Here is a 21,201-nt window from a genome sequence, read left to right as displayed (position 1 = left end):
GACCTTTTGCAAGGGAATCAAGTGACTGCGTTAACCACACGCGGTTTCTTGTGGTGAACACGCACACACACTCACTCTGAAACTGATGGAAACAGATTGCAGGCCCTCACCTGCAGTGAGCCATGTGTCCGCCCCCCCCCCTCACCTGCAGTGCACCACGTGCCCCCCCTCCCCCATCCCCCTCTCACCTGCAGTGCACCACGTGCCCCCCCCCCTCACCTACAGTGCACCACGTGCCCCCCCCCACCCCCCCCTCACCTGCAGTGCACCACGTGCCCCCCCCCCTCACCTGCAGTGCACCACGTGCCCCCCCCCCTCACCTACAGTGCACCACGTGCCCCCCCCCACCCCCCCCTCACCTGCAGTGCACCACGTGCCCCCCCCCCTCACCTGCAGTGCACCACGTGCCCCCCCCCCTCACCTGCAGTGCACCACGTGCCCCCCCCCCTCACCTGCAGTGCACCACGTGCCCCCCCCCACCCCCCCCTCACCTGCAGTGCCCCCCACCCCCCCACCCCCTCCTTCACCTGCAGTGCCCCCCCCACACCCCCCCCCACCTCACCTGCAGTGCACCACGAGGGGTCCCGCGTCGCGGCCGCGTGCGCTGCGCACGGCGTGCACGAAGCGCACGATGGCGGCGCTGGCGTCGGAGCCCGCGAACTCGGGCCAGGCGGAGAGCGCCAGGTGGCGCACGCAGCGAGACTCGCCCAGCTGCACGCGGCGCACGCGGACAACACGGGTGTCTGTGTGCGAGTCTGTGGGGGTCTGTGTGAGTTAGTCTACGGGTCTCTGTGTGCGTCTGTGGGTCTCTGTGTGAGTCTATGTGTGAGTCTGTGGGTCTCTGTGTGAGTCTATGTGTGAGTCTATGGCTCTCTGTGTGAGTGAGTCTATGGGTCTCTGTGTGAGTGAGTCTATGGGTCTTTGTGTGAGTGAGTCTATGGGTCTCTGTGTGAGTCTATGGGTCTGTGCGAGTGAGTCTATGGGTCTCTGTGTGAGTGAGTCTATGGCTCTCTGTGTGAGTCTATGGGTCTCTACCTGAGTCTACGGGTCTCTGTGTGAGTCTATGGGTCTGTGTGCGAGTGAGCCTATGGCTCTCTGTGTGAGTGAGTCTACGGGTCTCTGTGTGAATCAGTCTATGGGTCTCTGTGTGAGTGAGTATATGGCTCTCTGTGTGAGAGAGTTTATGGCTCTCTGTGTGAGTGAGTCTACGGGTCTCTGTGTGAGTTAGTCTACGGGTCTCTGTGTGCGTCTGTGGGTCTCTGTGTGAGTCTATGTGTGAGTCTGTGGGTCTCTGTGTGAGTCTATGTGTGAGTCTATGGCTCTCTGTGTGAGTGAGTCTATGGATCTCTGTGTGAGTCTTTGGCTCTCTCTGTGAGTCTATGTCTCTCTGTGTGAGTGAGTCTATGGCTCTCTGTGTGTGTGAGTCTATGGGTCTCTGTGTGAGTGAGTCTATGGGTCTCTGTGTGAGTCTATGGGTCTGTGCGAGTGAGTCTATGGGTCTCTGTGTGAGTGAGTCTATGGCTCTCTGTGTGAGTCTATGGGTCTCTACCTGCGTCTATGGGCCTCTGTGTGAGTGAGTCTATGGGTCTCTGTGTGAGTCTATGGGTCTCTGTGTGAGTGAGTCTATGGGTCTCTGTGTGAGTGAGTCTATGGGTCTCTGTGTGAGTCTATGGGTCTCTACCGGAGTCTACGGGTCTCTGTGTGAGTCTATGGGTCTGTGTGCGAGTGAGCCTATGGGTCTCTGTGTGAGTGAGTCTATGGGTCTCTGTGTGAGTGAGTCTGCGGGTCTCTGTGTGAGTTAGTCTACGGGTCTCTGTGTGCGTCTGTGGGTCTCTGTGTGAGTCTATGTGTGAGTCTATGGCTCTCTGTGTGAGTGAGTCTATGGATCTCTGTGTGAGTCTTTGGCTCTCTCTGTGAGTCTATGTCTCTCTGTGTGAGTGAGTCTATGGGTCTCTGTGTGAGTGAGTCTATGGGTCTCTGTGTGAGTCTATGTCTCTCTGTGTGAGTGAGTCTATGGGTCTCTGTGTGAGTGAGTCTATGGGTCTCTGTGTGAGTCTATGGGTCTCTACCGGAGTCTACGGGTCTCTGTGTGAGTCTATGAGTCTGTGTGTGAGTGAGTCTATGGCTCTCTGTGTGAGTGAGTCTATGGGTCTCTGTGTGAATCAGTCTATGGGTCTCTGTGTGAGTGAGTCTATGGCTCTCTGTGTGAGTGAGTCTATGGGTCTCTGTGTGAGTCTATGGGTCTGTGCGAGTGAGTCTATGGGTCTCTGTGTGAGTGAGTCTATGGCTCTCTGTGTGAGTCTATGGGTCTCTACCTGCGTCTATGGGCCTCTGTGTGAGTGAGTCTATGGGTCTCTGTGTGAGTCTATGGGTCTCTGTGTGAGTGAGTCTATGGGTCTCTGTGTGAGTGAGTCTATGGGTCTCTGTGTGAGTCTATGGGTCTCTACCGGAGTCTACGGGTCTCTGTGTGAGTCTATGGGTCTGTGTGCGAGTGAGCCTATGGGTCTCTGTGTGAGTGAGTCTATGGGTCTCTGTGTGAGTGAGTCTGCGGGTCTCTGTGTGAGTTAGTCTACGGGTCTCTGTGTGCGTCTGTGGGTCTCTGTGTGAGTCTATGTGTGAGTCTATGGCTCTCTGTGTGAGTGAGTCTATGGATCTCTGTGTGAGTCTTTGGCTCTCTCTGTGAGTCTATGTCTCTCTGTGTGAGTGAGTCTATGGCTCTCTGTGTGTGTGAGTCTATGGGTCTCTGTGTGAGTGAGTCTATGGGTCTCTGTGTGAGTGAGTCTATGGGTCTCTGTGTGAGTCTATGGGTCTCTACCGGAGTCTACGGGTCTCTGTGTGAGTCTATGAGTCTGTGTGTGAGTGAGTCTATGGCTCTCTGTGTGAGTGAGTCTATGGCTCTCTGTGTGAGTGAGTTTATGGCTCTCTGTGTGAGTGAGTCTACGGGTCTCTGTGTGAGTCTGTGGGTCTCTGTGTGAGTCTGTGGGTCTCTGTGCGAGTCTATGGGTCTCTGTGTGAGTGAGTCTACGGGTCTCTGTGTGAGTCTATGGCTCTCTGTGTGAGTGAGTCTATAGGTCTCTATGCGAGTGAGTCTGTGGCTCTCTGTGTGAGTGAGTCTATGGGTCTCTACCTGAGTCTATGGGTCTCTGTGTGAGTGAGTCTATGGGTCTCTGTGTGAGTGAGTCTATGGGTCTCTGTGTGCGAGTGAGTCTACGGGTCTCTGTGTGAGTCTATGGCTCTCTGTGTGAGTGAGTCTATGGGTCTCTGTGTGTGAGTGAGTCTATGGCTCTCTGTGTGAGTGAGTCTATGGGTCTCTGTGTGAGTGAGTCTATGGCTCTCTGTGTGAGCGAGTCTATGGGTCTCTGTGTGAGTCTATGGCTCTCTGTGCGAGTGAGTCTATGTGTCTCTGTGTGAGTCTATGGGTCTCTGTGCGAGTGAGTCTATGTGTCTCTGTGTGAGTCTATGGCTCTCTGTGCGAGTGAGTCTATGTGTCTCTGTGTGAGTCTATGGGTCTCTGTGCGAGTGAGTCTATGGGTCTCTGTGCGAGTGAGTCTATGGGTCTCTGTGCGAGTGAGTCTATGTGTCTCTGTGTGAGTCTATGGGTCTCTGTGCGAGTGAGTCTATGTGTCTCTGTGTGAGTCTATGGCTCTCTGTGCGAGTGAGTCTATGTGTCTCTGTGTGAGTCTATGGGTCTCTGTGCGAGTGAGTCTATGGGTCTCTGTGTGAGTCTATGGGTCTCTGTGCGAGTGAGTCTATGGGTCTCTGTGCGAGTGAGTCTATGTGTCTCTGTGTGTGAGTGAGTCTATGGGTCTCTGTGTGAGTCTATGGGTCTCTGTGCGAGTGAGTCTATGGGTCTCTGTGCGAGTGAGTCTATGGGTCTCTGTGTGAGTCTATGGGTCTCTGTGCGAGTGAGTCTATGTGTCTCTGTGTGAGTCTATGTGTCTCTGTGTGAGTCTATGGCTCTCTGTGCGAGTGAGTCTATGTGTCTCTGTGTGAGTCTATGGGTCTCTGTGCGAGTGAGTCTATGGGTCTCTGTGCGAGTGAGTCTATGGGTCTCTGTGCGAGTGTGTCTATGGGTCTCTGTGTGAGTCTATGGCTCTCTGTGCGAGTGAGTCTATGGGTCTCTGTGTGCGAGTGAGTCAGCGGAGTCGCGTGCGAGTGAGTCTATGTGTCTCTGTGTGAGTCTATGGCTCTCTGTGCGAGTGAGTCTATGTGTCTCTGTGTGAGTCTATGGGTCTCTGTGTGCGAGTGAGTCAGCGGAGTCGCGTGCCCTCACCCGCTCGACGCGCAGCTCGCGTGCGACCCACTCGGGGTGTACCGACTCGGTGATCTTGGTGATGACGATGTCGCCAAAAACGGCGACTGGCGTGCACTCCTCCGGCCAGTACTGGTGGCAACGGATCTGGGCGCCGTGGTATGGCAACGCCACCACCACCATCATCACCATCATCACCATCATTATCATCAACATCATCATCACCATCATCATCACCATCATCATCATCACCACCATCATCATCACCATCATCATCACCATCATCATCATCAGCACCATCATCATCATCACCATCATCATCACCATCATCATCACCACCATCATCACCACCATCATCACCACCATCATCACCACCATCATCATCACCATCATCACCATCATCATCATCACCATCATCACCACCATCATCACCATCATCACCATCATCATCACCATCATCATCACCACCACCATCATCACCATCATCACCACCATCATCATCACCATCATCACCATCATCATCATCATCACCATCATCACCACCATCATCACCATCATCACCATCATCACCACCATCATCACCATCATCATCATCACCATCATCATCACCATCATCATCACCACCATCATCACCATCACCACCACCACCATCATCATCACCACCACCACCACCATCATCACCATCATCACCATCACCATCATCACCATCATCACCATCATCATCACCACCACCATCATCACCACCATCATCATCACCACCATCACCACCATCATTACCATCACCCTCGTCTCTGTGTGAGTCTATGGGGCTGTGTGTGTGTGTAGGGGCTGTGTGTGTGTAGGGGCTGTGTGTGTGTGTGTAGGGGCTGTGTGTGTGTGTGTAGGGGCTGTGTGTGTGTGTGTAGGGGCTGTGTGTGTGTGTAGGGGCTGTGTGTGTGTGTAGGGGCTGTGTGTGTGTAGAAGCTGTGTGTGTGTAGAAGCTGTGTGTGTGTGTGTAGGGGCTGTGTGTGTGTAGGGGCTGTGTGTGTGTAGGGGCTGTGTGTGTGTGTGTGTAGGGGCTGTGTGTGTGTGTGTAGAAGCTGTGTGTGTGTGTGTAGGGGCTGTGTGTGTGTAGGGGCTGTGTGTGTGTAGGGGCTGTGTGTGTGTAGGGGCTGTGTGTGTGTGTAGGGGCTGTGTGTGTGTGTAGGGGCTGTGTGTGTGTGTAGGGGCTGTGTGTGTGTGTAGGGGCTGTGTGTGTAGGAGCTGTGTGTGTGTAGAGGCTGTGTGTATGTAGGGGCTGTGTGTGTGTAGAAGCTGTGTGTGTGTGTGTGTGTAGGGGCTGTGTGTGTGTGTGGCTGTGTGTGTGTGTGTGGGGGCTGTGTGTGTGTGTGTCTCACCCGGCCCCTCTCCACGCAGGCGGTGAGCATGGCGATGGTGCTTGCCCCCGTCTCCCACACCATGTAGGGGCTGTGTGTGAGTCTATGGGGCTGTGTGTGTGTGAGTCTATGGGGCTGTGTGTGTGTGTGTGGGGGCTGTGTGTGTGTGTGTGTCTCACCCGGCCCCTCTCCACGCAGGCGGTGAGCATGGCGATGGTGCTGGCCCCCGTCTCCCACACCATGCGCCAGAAGTCCCCCACGGTGCCGGCCAGCGGGCCCTGCGTGGCCACCAGCTCGTTGGGGCAGTGGTAGCCCTGCGGGGGCAGCAATACACACAATCACAACAACAACAACAACCACAACAACAACAACAATCACAACAACAACAACCACAACAACCACAACAACAACCACAACAACAATCACAACAACAACCACAGCCACCAGCTCGTTGGGGCAGTGGTAGCCCTGCGGGGCAGCAATACACACAATCACAACAACAACAACCACAACAAACACAACAACAACAACCACAACAACAACCACTGCCACCAGCTCGTTGGGGCAGTGGTAGCCCTGCGGGGCAGCAATACACACAATCACAACAACAACAACCACAACAAACACAACAACAACAACCACAACAACAACCACTGCCACCAGCTCGTTGGGGCAGTGGTAGCCCTGCGGCCGCGGGCACAGCGCGGGCAGCAATACAGACAATCACAACAACAACCACAACAACAATCACAACAACAATCACAACAACAACCACAGCCACCACAACAAACCCCAACCACTACAACCACCACAACAACCACAACAACCAGAACCACCACAACAACCAGAACCACCACAACAACCACCACAATAACAACCACAACAACAACCATAGCCACCACAACTGATGAGTTATGTTCCATGGAGCCATCTCAGATGAACACGTGTACAAAGATAAAGACAAAGATTCCCCGTATAACCTTAGCAGACTGTTGGGGCAAGTGCTGTTAGGGGGTGGGTGGCCAGCACCACGCCCGGCCGCCTTTGTCTCCCCAGGGGTGATGTCTACTACACACCGCACCAGGTACTCATTTGAGGCTGAGTCGACCTAGGGGAGGCCCAGGACCGGTTCAGATAATTGTCACCGGTTTTGGCCGTGAGTGGGAATCGAACTCGGGTGGCTGAGTTCACAGCGCAACGTAGAGCTAACCACTGCACCACCGCTCCCCACACACACACACACACGCGTGTACACACACACATACACACGCGTGTACACACACACATACACACGCGTGTACACACACACATGCGTGTACACACACGTGGACGTGTACACACACACATGCGTGTACACACACGTGGACGTGTACACACACACATGCGTGTACACACACGTGGATGTGTACACACACACACGCGTGTACACACACACGCGTGTACACACACACACACACGCGTGTACACACACACACACACGCGTGTACACACCGAGATGTAGCTGGCGTTGATGTAGTCCGACCCGGGCACGCTGACGTCTGGGCTGAGCTTCACGCGGTTGTCGTTGTCTGCACACGCATGACGCACGCATGACACACGCATGACGCACGCACGCAGCACACGCACATGAAGCACGCAGCACACGCAAATCGGCACACGCGGTGTGACGCTGGGAGGCTGGCGGGGTGGGCGATCGACGGCTTCGTGAGAAGAGGGGACGGGTTGGTCGATGTGTTCGAGATCGCCCCCTCCGTGGTGGAGGCAAGTGAAGAAGAACACTGGACAGTGCCAGGCTAGGTGCACTGCGAGGCTACTGCTGGTGGTGCTGGTAGTGGTGCTGGTGGTGCTGGTAGTGGTGCTGGTGGTGCTGCTAAGCTGGCGCGTGCCACGGGCTAGAGACGAGAGCGGAGCAGTGAGGAACACGAGGAGGTGGGGAGGTGAGTGGACCTGCACACATTTGACCGGTGCCAGCGGTGTGAAGATCGCCCTCGGAGGGAGGAGGAGGGGGGAGGAGGGGAGAGGAGGAGGAGGGGGGGAGGGGGGAGGAGGGGGGGAGGAGGGGGGGGAGGATGGGGGGAGGGGGAGGAAAGAGGAGGGCGTGGGGGGAAGAGGGGGTGGAGGAGGAGGAGGAGGGAGGGTTGAGGGAAGAAGGGGGGGAGGAGGGGGGGAGGAGGGGGGGAGGTGGAGGAGGGGGGAGGAGGGAGGAGGGATGAGAGAGGAGGGGGGAGGGATGAGGGGGGAGGGATGAGGGGGAGGGATGAGGGGGGAGGGATGAGGGGGAGGGATGAGGGGGAGGGATGAGGGGGAGGGATGAGGGGGAGGGATGAGGGGGGAGGGATGAGGGGGGAGGGAGGGGGTGGGAGGGATGAGGGGGGAGGGATGAGGGGGGAGGGATGAGGGGGGAGGGAGGGGGTGGGAGGGATGAGGGGGGAGGGATGAGGGGGGAGGGATGAGGGGGGAGGGAGGGGGTGGGAGGGATGAGGGGGGAGGGATGAGGGGGAGGGATGAGGGGGGAGGGATGAGGGGGGAGGGAGGGGGTGGGAGGGATGAGGGGGGAGGGATGAGGGGGGAGGGATGAGGGGGGAGGGATGAGGGGGGAGGGATGAGGGGGGAGGGATGAGGGGGGAGGGAGGGGGTGGGAGGGATGAGGGGGGAGGGATGAGGGGGGAGGGATGAGGGGGGAGGGATGAGGGGGGAGGGAGGGGGTGGGAGCAGGAGCCACCTTGGAGGCAGTCGCCCTCCACAGCAACAACAGCAACAACATCAACAACATCAACAACAGCAACAACAACAGCAACAACAGCAACATCAACAACAGCAACAACATCAACAACAGCAACAACAACAGCAACAACAGCAACAACAATAGCAACAACATCAACAACAGCAACAACAACAGCAACAGCAACAACAGCGGAGGGCAGAGGAGCGGTGCTCGCGGCGACAGCGAGCGGAGCCACTCACACGGCTTGATGGCCGCAAATCGGTTTTTGCTCTGGTTCCAGGGCAGGTCAGCATCCGACGTAGACAGCTCCTGGCCGTACTCAGACAGCTCCTGCGCACACAGGGAGGGGTGGGACACACGTGAAATATGTTTTTCTCTCGTAATTTTCTATCTACAATCGGACACTTAACAACTACTCTGAAAATGAAAAAAAAAATTCCGCAAAAAGCACAAAAATTCTATTGGAACCTCATTTGCCAGTAAAAAATATGATAATTGTTTTTTTACCCTTCTATCTGGCAACAAAACTGACACCTTTTGGCGTCATCTGGTCCAACAACATGTGAGACTAGGCTCTAAGGAAAGCTGTCTCGGGTGTGGACCAATCAACTTCAAGGACAGTGCATACATTATCAGAGTTGTGTTTTTGTTTGCATTATGACTGCAGGTATTGTGGTCTATGCAAACATGACTCCTTGTAAAAAAGGTGTCAGTTTTGTTGCCAGATAAAAGGGTAAAAAACGAATTATCAGCATAAAAAATGTTGACCGGGGACGGCGGGGGGGGGGGGTGTGCGGATATGGTGGTGGGGGCTGCGTGTGTGTGTGTAGGAGCTGTGTGTGTGTGTAGGGCCGGGGGGGGTGCGGATGTGGTGGTGGGGGCTGCGTGTGTGTGTGTAGGAGCTGTGTGTGTGTGTGCGTAATGGCTGTGCGTGTGTGTGTGTACTGCGAGCGTAAATGGGCAGGCCGGATGTGACGATCCGCGAGGGAGGAGTCAGGGTCACGGGGGGGAGAGGTTATAGGAAGGAGACAGGAAGACATCTGGAGCAGTCGAGGGAGTGAAGAGGGGAGACCACGTTGGGTGGCCGCCGTGCCTCAGCCTGGTGGCTGAGGGGCTCATCGGATGGCGCCAGCCAGCGGGGTGAGGAGAGAGCAGAGTGCGCGGGGTGCACAGGGCGTGCGAGGTTGCACGGAGCAGCCGAGTAGCTGCAGAACTAGCGGAGGCTAGCAGAGGGTGCCAGGTTGCACAGGCAGCAGTGGGGCTGCATAGGGAGCAGCAGTGGGGCTGCATAGGGAGCAGCAGCAGGGTAGCTGCAGAGTGCGCGGGGCGCAAGGAGAGACGACGCTGGGCCGAGGAGGAGGCCAGCGGGGTGAGCGGAAGACGAACACAAATAAAGCACCGACGGAGATCAACATCGTGTGACGGAGTCCTTTATTACATATGTGTAGGGGCGGGGGGGGGGCGTGTGGTGGTGGTGGGGGCTGCGTGCGCACCGTGAACTCGTCGATGAACTTGAGGTTCCCGTTGGCGCACAGCGACTCCACGTGCAACAGGAAGGATTTCTTCGGCACCGGCCTGCGGGGGGCGGGGGGCGGGGGGCGGGGGGCGGGGGGCGGGGGGCGGGGGGCGGGGGGCGGGGGGCGGGGGGCGGGGGGCGCGCAACAAACACAACGCTCCGAGTCCCACCCGGCTCCACCGTGCAGCCCCCGTGTGGCCGCATCCTCACACACCGCGCACGTTCGCACGCCAAACTCCCCCGCCGCACCAGCGGCACGCGGCAAACACAGCCACGGCACACAGCGGCATGACCACGGCAACACAGCCACGGCACGCGGCAACACCACCACGGCATGCGGCAACACAGCCACGGCACCCGGCGGCACCGCCACGGCACACAGAGCGGCAGCGGGAGAAGCAAGCGCCATGCAGTGGCTGCGGTGGCGGCGAGAGGATTGCGTGATGGTGGTGTTTGGGGGGGGGGGGGGGTGCAGGCGATGAGGTCGGGACCGCGCACCAGGGCGGTGAAGTATGCCCGGCAGGCCTGGTGGCTGTCGAGCAGAGGTCGCAAACGGGTTTTGATTCCTTACCCGTACCCGTACCCTACCCGTACCCGGCCGGGTACGGGTAGGGTACGGGTATCGGGTACCTGATTGCGACCTCTGGGATGAAGCCATGTTGCAGGCGTTGATTCTAGGAACTTGAATTGTGAGAAGAGACAAGACGCTGGGAAATGAGTGACAAACGGTGACTCACCAATGACTCACGGCCTACCCGTAGCCGTACCCGGCCGCACCAGGGTCGCAAACGGCTACCCGTACCCGGCCGGGTACGGGTAGCCGGGTATCGGGTAGGGTACGGGTATTGGGTACCCGGTTGTGACCTCTGCTGTCGAGCGTACAGGCGGTGCAACTGCACCGACACTTCCTGATCGCCGCCGACCGCTCCACAGAACGCCACCAGGGCGGCTCGGCACACGGACACGCGGTAGGGGGGCGCAGACGGCGGCGAGAAGCACGTGGCACACGGCACGGCACACAGGAGCGGGTATGGTGGTGGTGGTGGCGGTGGTGACGGTGGTGCGGACTTACTTGACCGACTTCCTGTAACTAAGCAGCCTAGAACAATGAGAGAGGCAGTGTTTCACTCGGTGGTACGGCAGCTACCGCAACGCGGCTACCACAACGCGGCTATCACGGTGCGGCTACCACACAGCCCCCCGCTCGGCTCCTGCGCAGTGAGCATTGCCTAGCCACCGCTGTGTCTGCGGCCTCGATCATCCGAGTTGAGTGATGAACGGAGTTGACCCTCGGCGATCGTCGTCATTATCGTCATCGTCGTTATCGTTGTCATCGTCATCGTCATCATCATTATCGTCATCATCATCGTCATCATCATTATTGTCATCATCATCGTCATCATCATTATCGTCATCATCGTCGTCATCATTGTCGTCGTCGCTATCGTTGTCGTCATCATCGTCGTCATCATCATTATCGTCATCATCATTATCGTCGTCGTCATCGTCATCATCATCGCCGTCATCATCATTATCGTCATCATCATTATCGTCATCGTCATCATCGTCGTCATCATTAGCGTCATCATTATTGTAATCGTCGTCATCATCACAATCATCATCGTCAAATCAGCATCGTCGCTGAGCCTCCTGGGAAAGCCACGAGGTTAAGAGGACGCGCGACGGACCCGCGCACAAATCACGCGCAAATCATTGTCGTGCCTTGTGCGACACAAAAGAGAAAATGAACATCAACAACGACACTGGGCTCCCCTCGCTCCCTTCGCCGGCTCGCCATCGCAACACAGCCGAGCCGATTCGAACGGCCGAACAGCGGCGATGCACTGTGCAGCGGTTTCGTCCGAACTAGGACTCATCGGCAACGGTGGAGTCACCTCCAAGCGGTTGCGGGGTCGACTGTCTTTGCATCACTCAATACTATTCTCCATCTCTGTACTAAGCAGGCTGACACCTGCTGAGCTTGTGGTGAGTCTGGGCCCAGCCTCCCATCTCTCTGCTAACCAGGCTGACGCCTGCTGAGCTTGTGGTGAGTCTGGGTGAATCTCCCATCTCTGTACTAACCAGGCTCACGCCTGCTCAGTTTGTGGTGGGTCTGGTTGAGTCTCCCATCTCTGCACTAACCAGGCTCACTCCTGCTTAGCTTAGGGTGAGTCTGCGTGAGTCTCCCATCTCTCTATTAACCAGGCGCACGCCTGCTTAGCTTGGAATGAGCCTGGCTGAGTCTCCCATCTCTGCACTAACCAGGCTCATGCCTGCTTAGTTTGTGGTGAGTCTGGGCGAGTCTCCCATCTCCGCACTTACCAGGCTGACGCCTGCTTAGTTTGTGAGTCTGGGCCCAGTCTCCCATCTCTGTACTAACCAGGCTCACTCCTGCTTAGCTTGGGGTGAGTCTGGATCCAGTCTCCCATCTCTGTACTAACCAGGCTGACGCCTGCTTAGCTTGGGGTGAGTCTGGTCCCAGTCTCCCATCTCTATACTAACCAGGCTGACGTCTGCTTAGCTTGGGGTGAGACTGGGCCCAGTCTCACATCTCTGTTTCTGCACTAACCAGGCTGACACCTGCTTAGCTTGTGGTGAGTCTGGGCCAGTCCCTCGTCTCTGTACTAACCAGGCTGACGCCTGCTTAGCTTGGGGTGAGTCTGGGTGAGTCTCCCATCTCTGTACTAACCAGGCTGACTCCTGCTTAGCTTGGGGTGAGACTGGGCCCAGTCTCACATCTCTGTTTCTGCACTAACCAGGCTGACACCTGCTTAGCTTGTGGTGAGTCTGGGCCAGTCCCTCGTCTCTGTACTAACAAGGCTGACGCCTGCTTCGCTTGGGGTGAGTCTGGGTGAGTCTCCCATCTCTGTACTAACCAGGCTGACGCCTGCTTAGCTTGGGGTGAGTCTGGGTGAGTCTCCCATCTCTGTACTAACCAGGCTGACGCCTGCTTAGCTTGTGGTGAGTCTGGGTGAGTCTCCCGTCTCTCTACTAACCAGGCTGACGCCTGCTTAGCTTGGGGTGAGTCTGCGTGAGTCTACCATCTCTGCACTAACCAGGCTCACGCCTGCTGAGCTTGTGGTGAGTCTGGGCCCACTCTCCTATCTCTGCACTAACCAGGCTGACGCCTGCTTAGCCTGTGGTGAGTGTGGGCCCAGTTTCTCGTCTCTGTACTAACCAGGCTCACCCCTGCTTAGCTTGTGGTGAGTCTGGGTGAGTCTCCCGTCTCTGTACTAACCAGGCTGACTCCTGCTGAGCTTGGGGTGAGTCTAGGCCCAGTCTCCCATCTCTGTGCTAACCAGGCTCACCCCTGCTTAGCTTGTGGTGAGTCTGGGGTCAGTCCCCCATCTCTGTACTTAGCAGGCTGAGGTCTGCTTAGCCTGAAAGAGCTGGTGGTGGTGGTGCTAGGTACTGTGTGTGGTTGCAGGCTGCTTACTGAACGCTGAACGGGTCACGGTGCTTGAACAGGAACGAGGAGAGGCTGGGGGTGTGCACGAGACAAAGACAAAGATCCCCCGTGTAGCCTTTAAACAGACCGTTGGGGCAAGGGCTGTTAGCGAGCAGCACCTGTGAAGGCCGGCTCGGAGCGCGAGGGGTGGGGTGGCCAGAACTATGATGCACACACCAACACACGCACACACACACGCACCAACACACACGCACCAACACACACACGCACCAACACACACACACAGACACACACGCACCAACACACACACACACACGCACCAACACACACACCAACACACCAACACACGCACCAACACACACACGCACCAACACACACACGCACCAACACACACACACAGACACACACACCAACATACACACACCAACACACCAACACACGCACACGAACACACACACCAACACATACACCAACACACACACACCAACACACACACCAACCCACGCACACACACACACCAACACACACACACACCAACACACACACCAACACACACACACACCAACACACACAGACCAACACACGAACACACACCAACAAACACCAACACAGACACACACACACCAACACACAAACCAACACACAAACACACGCACACACACCAACACACACACCAACACACACACACACAGCAACACACCAACACACACGCACCAACACACACACACGAACACACACACACAGGAAAACACACACCAACACACATACCCCAACACACATACCCCAAGACACATACCCCAACACGCACACCAACACACACACACCAACACACACACCAATACACCAACACTCATACCCCAACACACACACACGCAAATACACCAACCCACATACCAACACACATACCCAAACGCACACACACCAACACACACACACGCACACACACACACACACCAACACACCAACACACATACCCAAACACACACACAGGCAGGGATCCCACGTGACACACGGCCGGGGCAACATGCTGTTAGCGAGCACCTATTAAGGCCGGCAGGACACACGAGGTTTGGTGGACCGAGAGGACAGCACGAAAAAACCGAGAACCTTTAAATTCCACGGCAGTTCAGTGGGAGATCACACACAGGGGTTGTGGGTGAGCGTGTGGGTGAGCTTATGGGTGACTGTGTGGGTGAGCGCACGGGCGAGTGTGCGGGCGAGCGTGTGGGTAAGCGTGCAGGTGAGTGCGTGGGCGAGTGTGTGGGCGAGCGTGTGGGTGAGCATGGGGGCGAGTGTGCGGGCGAGTTGTGGGTAAGCGTGGGGGTTCAGTGTGCGGGCGAGCTTGTGGGTGAGCTTATGGGTGAGCTTGTGGGTGAGCGTGCGGGCGAGCGTATGGGCGAGTTTGTGGGTGAGCGTGGGGGCGGGCGTGCGGGCGAGCGTGTGGGTGAGCGTGGGGGCGGCCCGAGCGAACGTGGGCGCGTGCGGGCGAGTGTACGGGTGAGCTTGTGGGTGAGCGTGGGGGCGGGCGAGCGTGCGGGCGAGTGTATGGGTGAGCTTGTGGGTGAGCGTGGGCGCGGGCGCGCGAGCGACCGTGTGGGTGAGCATGGGGGCGAGTGTACGGGTGAGCTTGTGGGTGAGCGTGCGGGCGGGCGAGCGCGCGAGTCTCACCGGGAGGGAGCGCCGTCGCGTGTCTCCGGCTCCGAGAGGCTGAACAGCTGGTCCAGCTTGAGCTTCGTGTCCAGGATCTCTGCGTCGCGTGGGGAGTAGGCACCCCCCTCCTTCTGCCTGCTCCGGAACCTGGGGGGGGCAAGGGGGGGGGGGGCAAGGGGGGGGGGCGAGGGGGGGGGGCAAGGGGGGGGGGGCGAGGGGGGGGGCAAGGGGGGGGGGCGAGGGGGGGGGCGAGGGGGGGGCTGGTTAAAGCTCGTCACCGCACTTTGCGCAGTGCTCATCAAGGAGCGATCGTCACGCGAACTGCCGGTCGTTGTCCTCCCGGGCCGCTCGTGCAGGAGAGCGGCCCCCGTGGAAGCGGATGTCAAGGAGCTACCACGGAGACCGCCCCTCCGTTCAAGTGGGCGAGGCTGTGGCGAGCCTGAGGTTGTTGGTAGCGGTTGTTGCCGAGGTTGCGGGTGAGGTTGTCGTGAAGGTTGTAGCTGTGGTGAGCCTGTGGTTGTGGTGAGGTTGTTGCCGAGGTTGCGGGTGAGGTTTTGGTTGCGGGTGAGGTTGTCGTGAAGGTTGTGGCCGTGGTGAGCCTGAGGTTGTTGGTAGCGGTTGTTGCCGAGGTTGCGGGTGAGGTTTTGGTTGCGGGTGAGGTTGTGGTGAAGGCTGTAGCCGTGATTGTGGTGAGCCTGCGGTTGTGGTGCGGTTGTTGCCGAGGTTGTGGTGAGGTTTTGGTTGCGGGTGAGGTTGTCGTGAGGTTGTGGTGAGGTTTTGGTTGCGGGTGAGGTTGTCGTGAAGGCTGAAGCCGTGATTGTGGTGAGCCTGCGGTTGTGGTGCGGTTGTTGCCGAGGTTGCGGGTGAGGTTTTGGTTGCGGGTGAGGTTGTCGTGAAGGTTGTAGCTGTGATTGTGGTGAGGTTGTTGCCGAGGTTGTGGTGAGGTTTTGGTTGTTGTGACATTGTGGTGAGCCTGCAGCCGTGCCTGTGGTGAGGCTGTGGTTGTGGTGCAGTTGTTGCCAAGGTTGTGGGTGAGGTTTTGGTTGTGGGTGAGGTTTTGGTTGTGGGTGAGGTTGTCGTGAAGGTTGTAGCCGTGCCTGTGGTTGTGGTTCAGTTGTTGCCGAGGTTGTGGTTATGTTTTGGTTGTGGGTGAGGTTTTGGTTGCGGGTGAGGTTGTGGTGAAGGTTGAAGCCGTGATTGTGGTGAGCCTGTGGTTGCGGGTGAGGTTGTGGTGAGGTTGTGGTGAGGTTGTGGTGAGGTTTTGGTTGTGGTGACATCGTGGTGAGGTTGTGGGTGAGGTTTTGGTTGCGGGTGACGTGGTGAGGTTGTGGTGAGGTTTTGGTTGTGGTGAGATTGTGGTGAGCCTGCAGCCGTGCCTGTGGTGAGGCTGCGGTTGTGGTGCGGTTGTTGCGCGGTTGTTGCCGAGGTTGTGGCGAGGTTGTGGTTGTGGGTGAGGTTGAGGTGAGGTGGTTGCCGCTCCTCACCTGGTGAGGAAGACGACCATGAGGACGAGGAGGATGAGGGATGCGACGAAGAGGGTCACCCCGATGACGACCCCCACGGTACTGCTGGGGAGTCCTTCCCCTACAAAGACAAAGGTCCCCCGTGTAGCCTTCACCGACTGTTGGGGCAAGTGCTGTCAGTAGCGAGTAGCACCAATGAAGGCCACACCAAAGACAAAGGTCCCCCGTGTAGCCTTCACAGACTGTTGGGGCAAGTGCTGTCAGTAGCGAGTAGCACCAATGAAGGCCACACCAAAGACAAAGGTCCCCCGTGTAGCCTTCACAGACTGTTGGGACAAGTGCTGTCAGCGAGTAGAAGCATCTATGAAGGCCACACCAAAGACCAAGGTCCCCCGTGTAGCCTTCAGCGACTGTTGGGACAAGTGCTGTCAGTAACGAGTTGCACCTATGAAGGACACACCAAAGATAAAGATCCCCCGTGTAGCCTTAACAGACTGTTGGGACAAGTGGTGTCAGTAGCGAGCAGCAGCACCTATGAAGGCCACACCAAAGACAAAGATCACCCGTGTAGCCTTAACGGATTGTTGGGGCAAGTGCTGTTGGCGAGCGCCTATTAAGGACGGGATGGTGCGGCGTTCGAGGTGGGCGGTGTGGCAGTCAAGGAACTAAATTACGGCTGAGTCGACCTAGGGGACGCCCAGGAAAAGTTCACCATTTCCTCTGCTGATGATTATGGTTCATGTACCGGACTGACTCACCCAGCGTGCTGATGCGTTCAGAGTACAGAGAGTCCGTGTACTGCCCCAGGATGTTGATGCCTCGAAACTTGAACCTGGGATGCATTACGTCAACAACAACAACATCAACATCATCATCATCAGCAGCAGCATCATCATCATCATCATCAGCAGCATCATCATCATCATCAGCAGCATCATCATCATCATCAGCAGCAGCAGCAGCAGCATCATCATCATCATCATCATCAGCAGCATCATCATCATCATCATCAGCAGCAGCAGCAGCAGCAGCAGCATCATCATCATCATCAGCAGCATCATTATCATCATCAGCAGCATCATCATCATCATCAGCAGCAGCAGCAGCAGCATCAGCATCATCATCATCAGCAGCATCATCATCATCATCAGCAGCAGCATCATCATCATCAGCAGCAGCAGCAGCAGCATCATCATCATCAGCAGCATCATCATCATCAGCAGCAGCATCATCATCATCATCATCAGCAGCAGCATCATCATCATCAGCAGCAGCAGCATCATCATCATCATCAGCAGCAGCATCATCATCATCATCAGCAGCATCATCATCATCATCAGCAGCATCATCATCATCATCATCATCAGCAGCAGCAGCATCATCATCATCATCATCAGCAGCAGCATCATCATCATCATCAGCAGCATCATCATCATCAGCAGCAGCAGCATCAGCAGCAGCTCCTAGAAATGAATGCACAGTGCCACTCCTGACCCCTGCGAGCTCGGAGCGCCCAAGTCGTGAACTCGCGGCTAAAGAACGCCGATTTGGGGCTGGATTGGTTCCCTGTTTCAACCGAACACCTTCCGTGGGCGTCGAGTGGAGGGATGGAATGGACCTCCAGAAAACATCACTCCTTGGAGAGACGTGGCATGAACCTCCTGATGGCATCACTGCTTGGGAAGACGTGGGATGGACCTCCTGATAACATCACTCCTTGGATAGTCGTGGCATGGACCTCCTGATAACATCACTCCTTGGGTAGACATGGGATGGACCTCCTGATAACATCACTCCTTGGATAGGCATGTGATGGACCTTCTGATAACATCACTCCTTGGATAGTCGTGGGATGGACCTTCTGATAACATCACTCCTTGGATAGGCATGTGATGGACCTTCTGATAACATCACTCCTTGGATAGGCATGTGATGGACCTTCTGATAACATCACTCCTTGGATAGGCATGTGATGGACCTTCTGATAACATCACTCCTTGGATAGGCATGTGATGGACCTTCTGATAACATCACTCCTTGGATAGTCGTGGGATGGACCTTCTGATAACATCACTCCTTGGATAGGCATGTGATGGACCTTCTGATAACATCACTCCTTGGATAGACGCGGGATGAACCTCCTGATAACATCACTCCTTGGATAGGCATGTGATGGACCTTCTGATAACATCACTCCTTGGATAGACGTGGCATGCACCTGCTGATGGCATCACAATGCAGTGGCCACTGCTTTTCTTCCTATCGGTGATTAACAACAAATGGCCAACGCGTAGTAGTATGAGGAGGAGGAAGAGGAGGAGGCTTTCATGACCGGTAAGCATGGGTGGAAAAACCCCGATTTTTCCAGCGGCAGGCATCGGGTTTTTTCTTTAATACAATAAAACCCGATTTTGGGCAATTAAAACCTGGTTTGATGAATACGAAACTGTGATCCAAGGCTTAAGGCTGCTTCCTCGTCGGTGCTGCTATCGTACTCGGGGGGGCCGTCGGGCACGGGGTAGTCGTAGAATGCGGCGGGCAGGTTGGTCTTGATGAACACGACGAGCTTCTTCTCCACAATCGTGGGCGCCGCCAGTGAGTTCCTTCGCTTGGAATGGATGAAGCCCATCGTCGTTGAGAAGTTGGCGAAGTAGCGCTTCTGCAATTAGAACCAATGAAACCGGATTTCTCCCAATCTCAGATGATCGGGTCTAATATAAAAAGACAATTAAACCCGATTGTAAAAAACCCGACGTTGCCACCCTTGGCGGTAAGTGACTACCTCAGTGCGATTTTCCTGGTAGGATGGGGATGGTTAAACTTGTACTTGTGTGTGTGTTAGGACGATTTGTTTACCTTTCTTGTACCCTGTACGTTCTGACCCCGTGTCCCTACTGGACATCTGTGAATGAAGAGCTTCATAGCTCATCGGATTCCCCCTGCAGTGTACATACATATTCTGGTTCTGATATCTTTCGATTTAAAGCTTTCGTGACTGCAGGGATTCATCTTCTTGGTTCTTTCGGTAAAGTCACGTAGAAGGGAAGTAATAAAATAATAAAAATAAAACATAATAAAACAATTCTCACGACGTTTCGGCCACAACGCAAGCAGCCGTCCTCAGGCGAAGAATGAGAACATTATCAAGCTAGGAGCTTATATAGGTGTAGCGAGGAGGAGCGCCTTAACAAAAGAATGTGCATATGAAGAGGAATTTAGCATACCAATGGGCAATGCATAGGAGGTGGGCGGAGGGGTTTCTGGCTATCATGAGAGATTCGTTCATGAGGCGATCCACATATACAAACACAGAGACAATTTTAACCGAGAAGATGGATTCAGGCTTAGCAATCATTGGAAGGACGTAATAAACCATTTCGATACACATTAGGGTGAGTTGAATAATACATAGTGTTATATTAAAATGTATAAAGTATATGGTGGTTTACAGCAATACAGTATATAATTTAATGTTGGGTTTATCTATGGCAGTATATAGTACTGTATATGCTAAGAGAATAAAGTTTAGATGGAAGTATATTATATACTTCTTACGACGTAGAATTGTAATTTATTATTTGTTGTTAGTAACTCAGCTTATTGTAGAGTATAGTAAGTATCAGTTTATATTTTAGTTTTTTATGTAGTTTTCACTTTGGTTTTCTACGTGGTTGTTTGGCAAATGCAGCTACATATCACTAACATTCCTTTCCTTTATTAACGCTGTTCCTTGCGCCCCCCCGTGGTGCTGTTGATCCTGCATAATGCATGGGCATAATGGGACTTTGAAACCCCTCCGCCCACCTCCTATGCATTGCCCATTGGTATGCTAAATTCCTCTTCATATGCACATTCTTTTGTTAAGGCGCTCCTCCTCGCTACACCTATATAAGCTCCTAGCTTGATAATGTTCTCATTCTTCGCCTGAGGACGGCTGCTTGCGTTGTGGCCGAAACGTCGTGAGAATTGTTTTATTATGTTTTATTTTTATTATTTTATTACTTCCCTTCTACGTGACTTTACCGAAAGAACCAAGAAGATGGTTCTGATATCATTCATGATAACGTTGTTTCTGTTGGGCTGGATCACGCAGAATATGCGTGTCGTGAACATTCCACCACCCGACGCAGCCAATTAGACAAGATTTGTGCCGTGAACAATTACTGATTGGCACGTTTCTGTGCCAATTAGTGCGTGAGTGTGGAGGTGAGTGTAGAGGCGAGTGTAAAGGTGAGTGTAAAGGTGAGTGCAGAGGTGAGTGTATGAGTGTAGGGGTGAGTGTAGAGGTGAGTGTATGAATGTGGAGGTGAGTGTATGAGTGTAGGGGTGAGTGTACAGGTTAGTGTATGAGTGTGAAGGTGAGTGTAGAGGTGAGTTTAAAGGCGACTTTGTGAATGTGGAGGTGAGTGTATGAGTGTCGGGGTGAGTGTATGAGTGTGGAGGTGAGTGTAGAGGTGAGTGTGGAGGTGAGTATACAGGTGAGTGTATGAGTGTGGAGGTGAGTGTACAGGTGAGTGTATGAGTGTACAGGTGAGTGTATGAGTGCCGAGGTGAGTGTTCTGGGCGAGTGCACGAGCTTGAATCTCCCCCCTCCCCCCCGCCCCGCACTCACAGGTAAGCTCTCCCAGGCTTGAGCGGCCCGTTGCACACCTGGTCGGTGCGGGCCTTCTGCCGGCACGTCTGGTCCCCTCCCACGACGAGGGCGGGCTCGGTGGCCCGCTGGGCCCTCCCCGGCAGGGCCCACCCCCGCCGGGCCCGGCAGGCGGTCCCCACGGCCTCCGCCGTGGCCACGTACGGCCGCGGCCGACTGCCAAAGTAGGCCTCGTGCCAC

The 21,201-nt window shown here is 55.4% G+C and overlaps 1 protein-coding gene across 1 annotated transcript in view; it reads right to left on the bottom strand.

Annotated features, from left to right (window-relative positions):
• The window catches only part of PTPRQ (protein tyrosine phosphatase receptor type Q), a 111,718-nt gene that overhangs the window by 10,927 nt on the left and 79,590 nt on the right, over positions 1–21,201 (bottom strand). The window contains 5 exon segments of the mRNA XM_078882250.1: positions 563–711; positions 4,274–4,399; positions 5,787–5,921; positions 7,099–7,175; positions 8,572–8,662. Coding sequence (XP_078738376.1) covers positions 563–711; positions 4,274–4,399; positions 5,787–5,921; positions 7,099–7,175; positions 8,572–8,662 — 578 coding nt within the window.

The sequence above is a fragment of the Lampetra fluviatilis genome, chromosome 64 (assembly GCF_964198595.1).
Source record: "Lampetra fluviatilis chromosome 64, kcLamFluv1.1, whole genome shotgun sequence".
NCBI classification, from domain to species: Eukaryota; Metazoa; Chordata; class Hyperoartia; order Petromyzontiformes; family Petromyzontidae; genus Lampetra; species Lampetra fluviatilis.
This window is presented reverse-complemented; position numbering and strand designations above follow the sequence as displayed.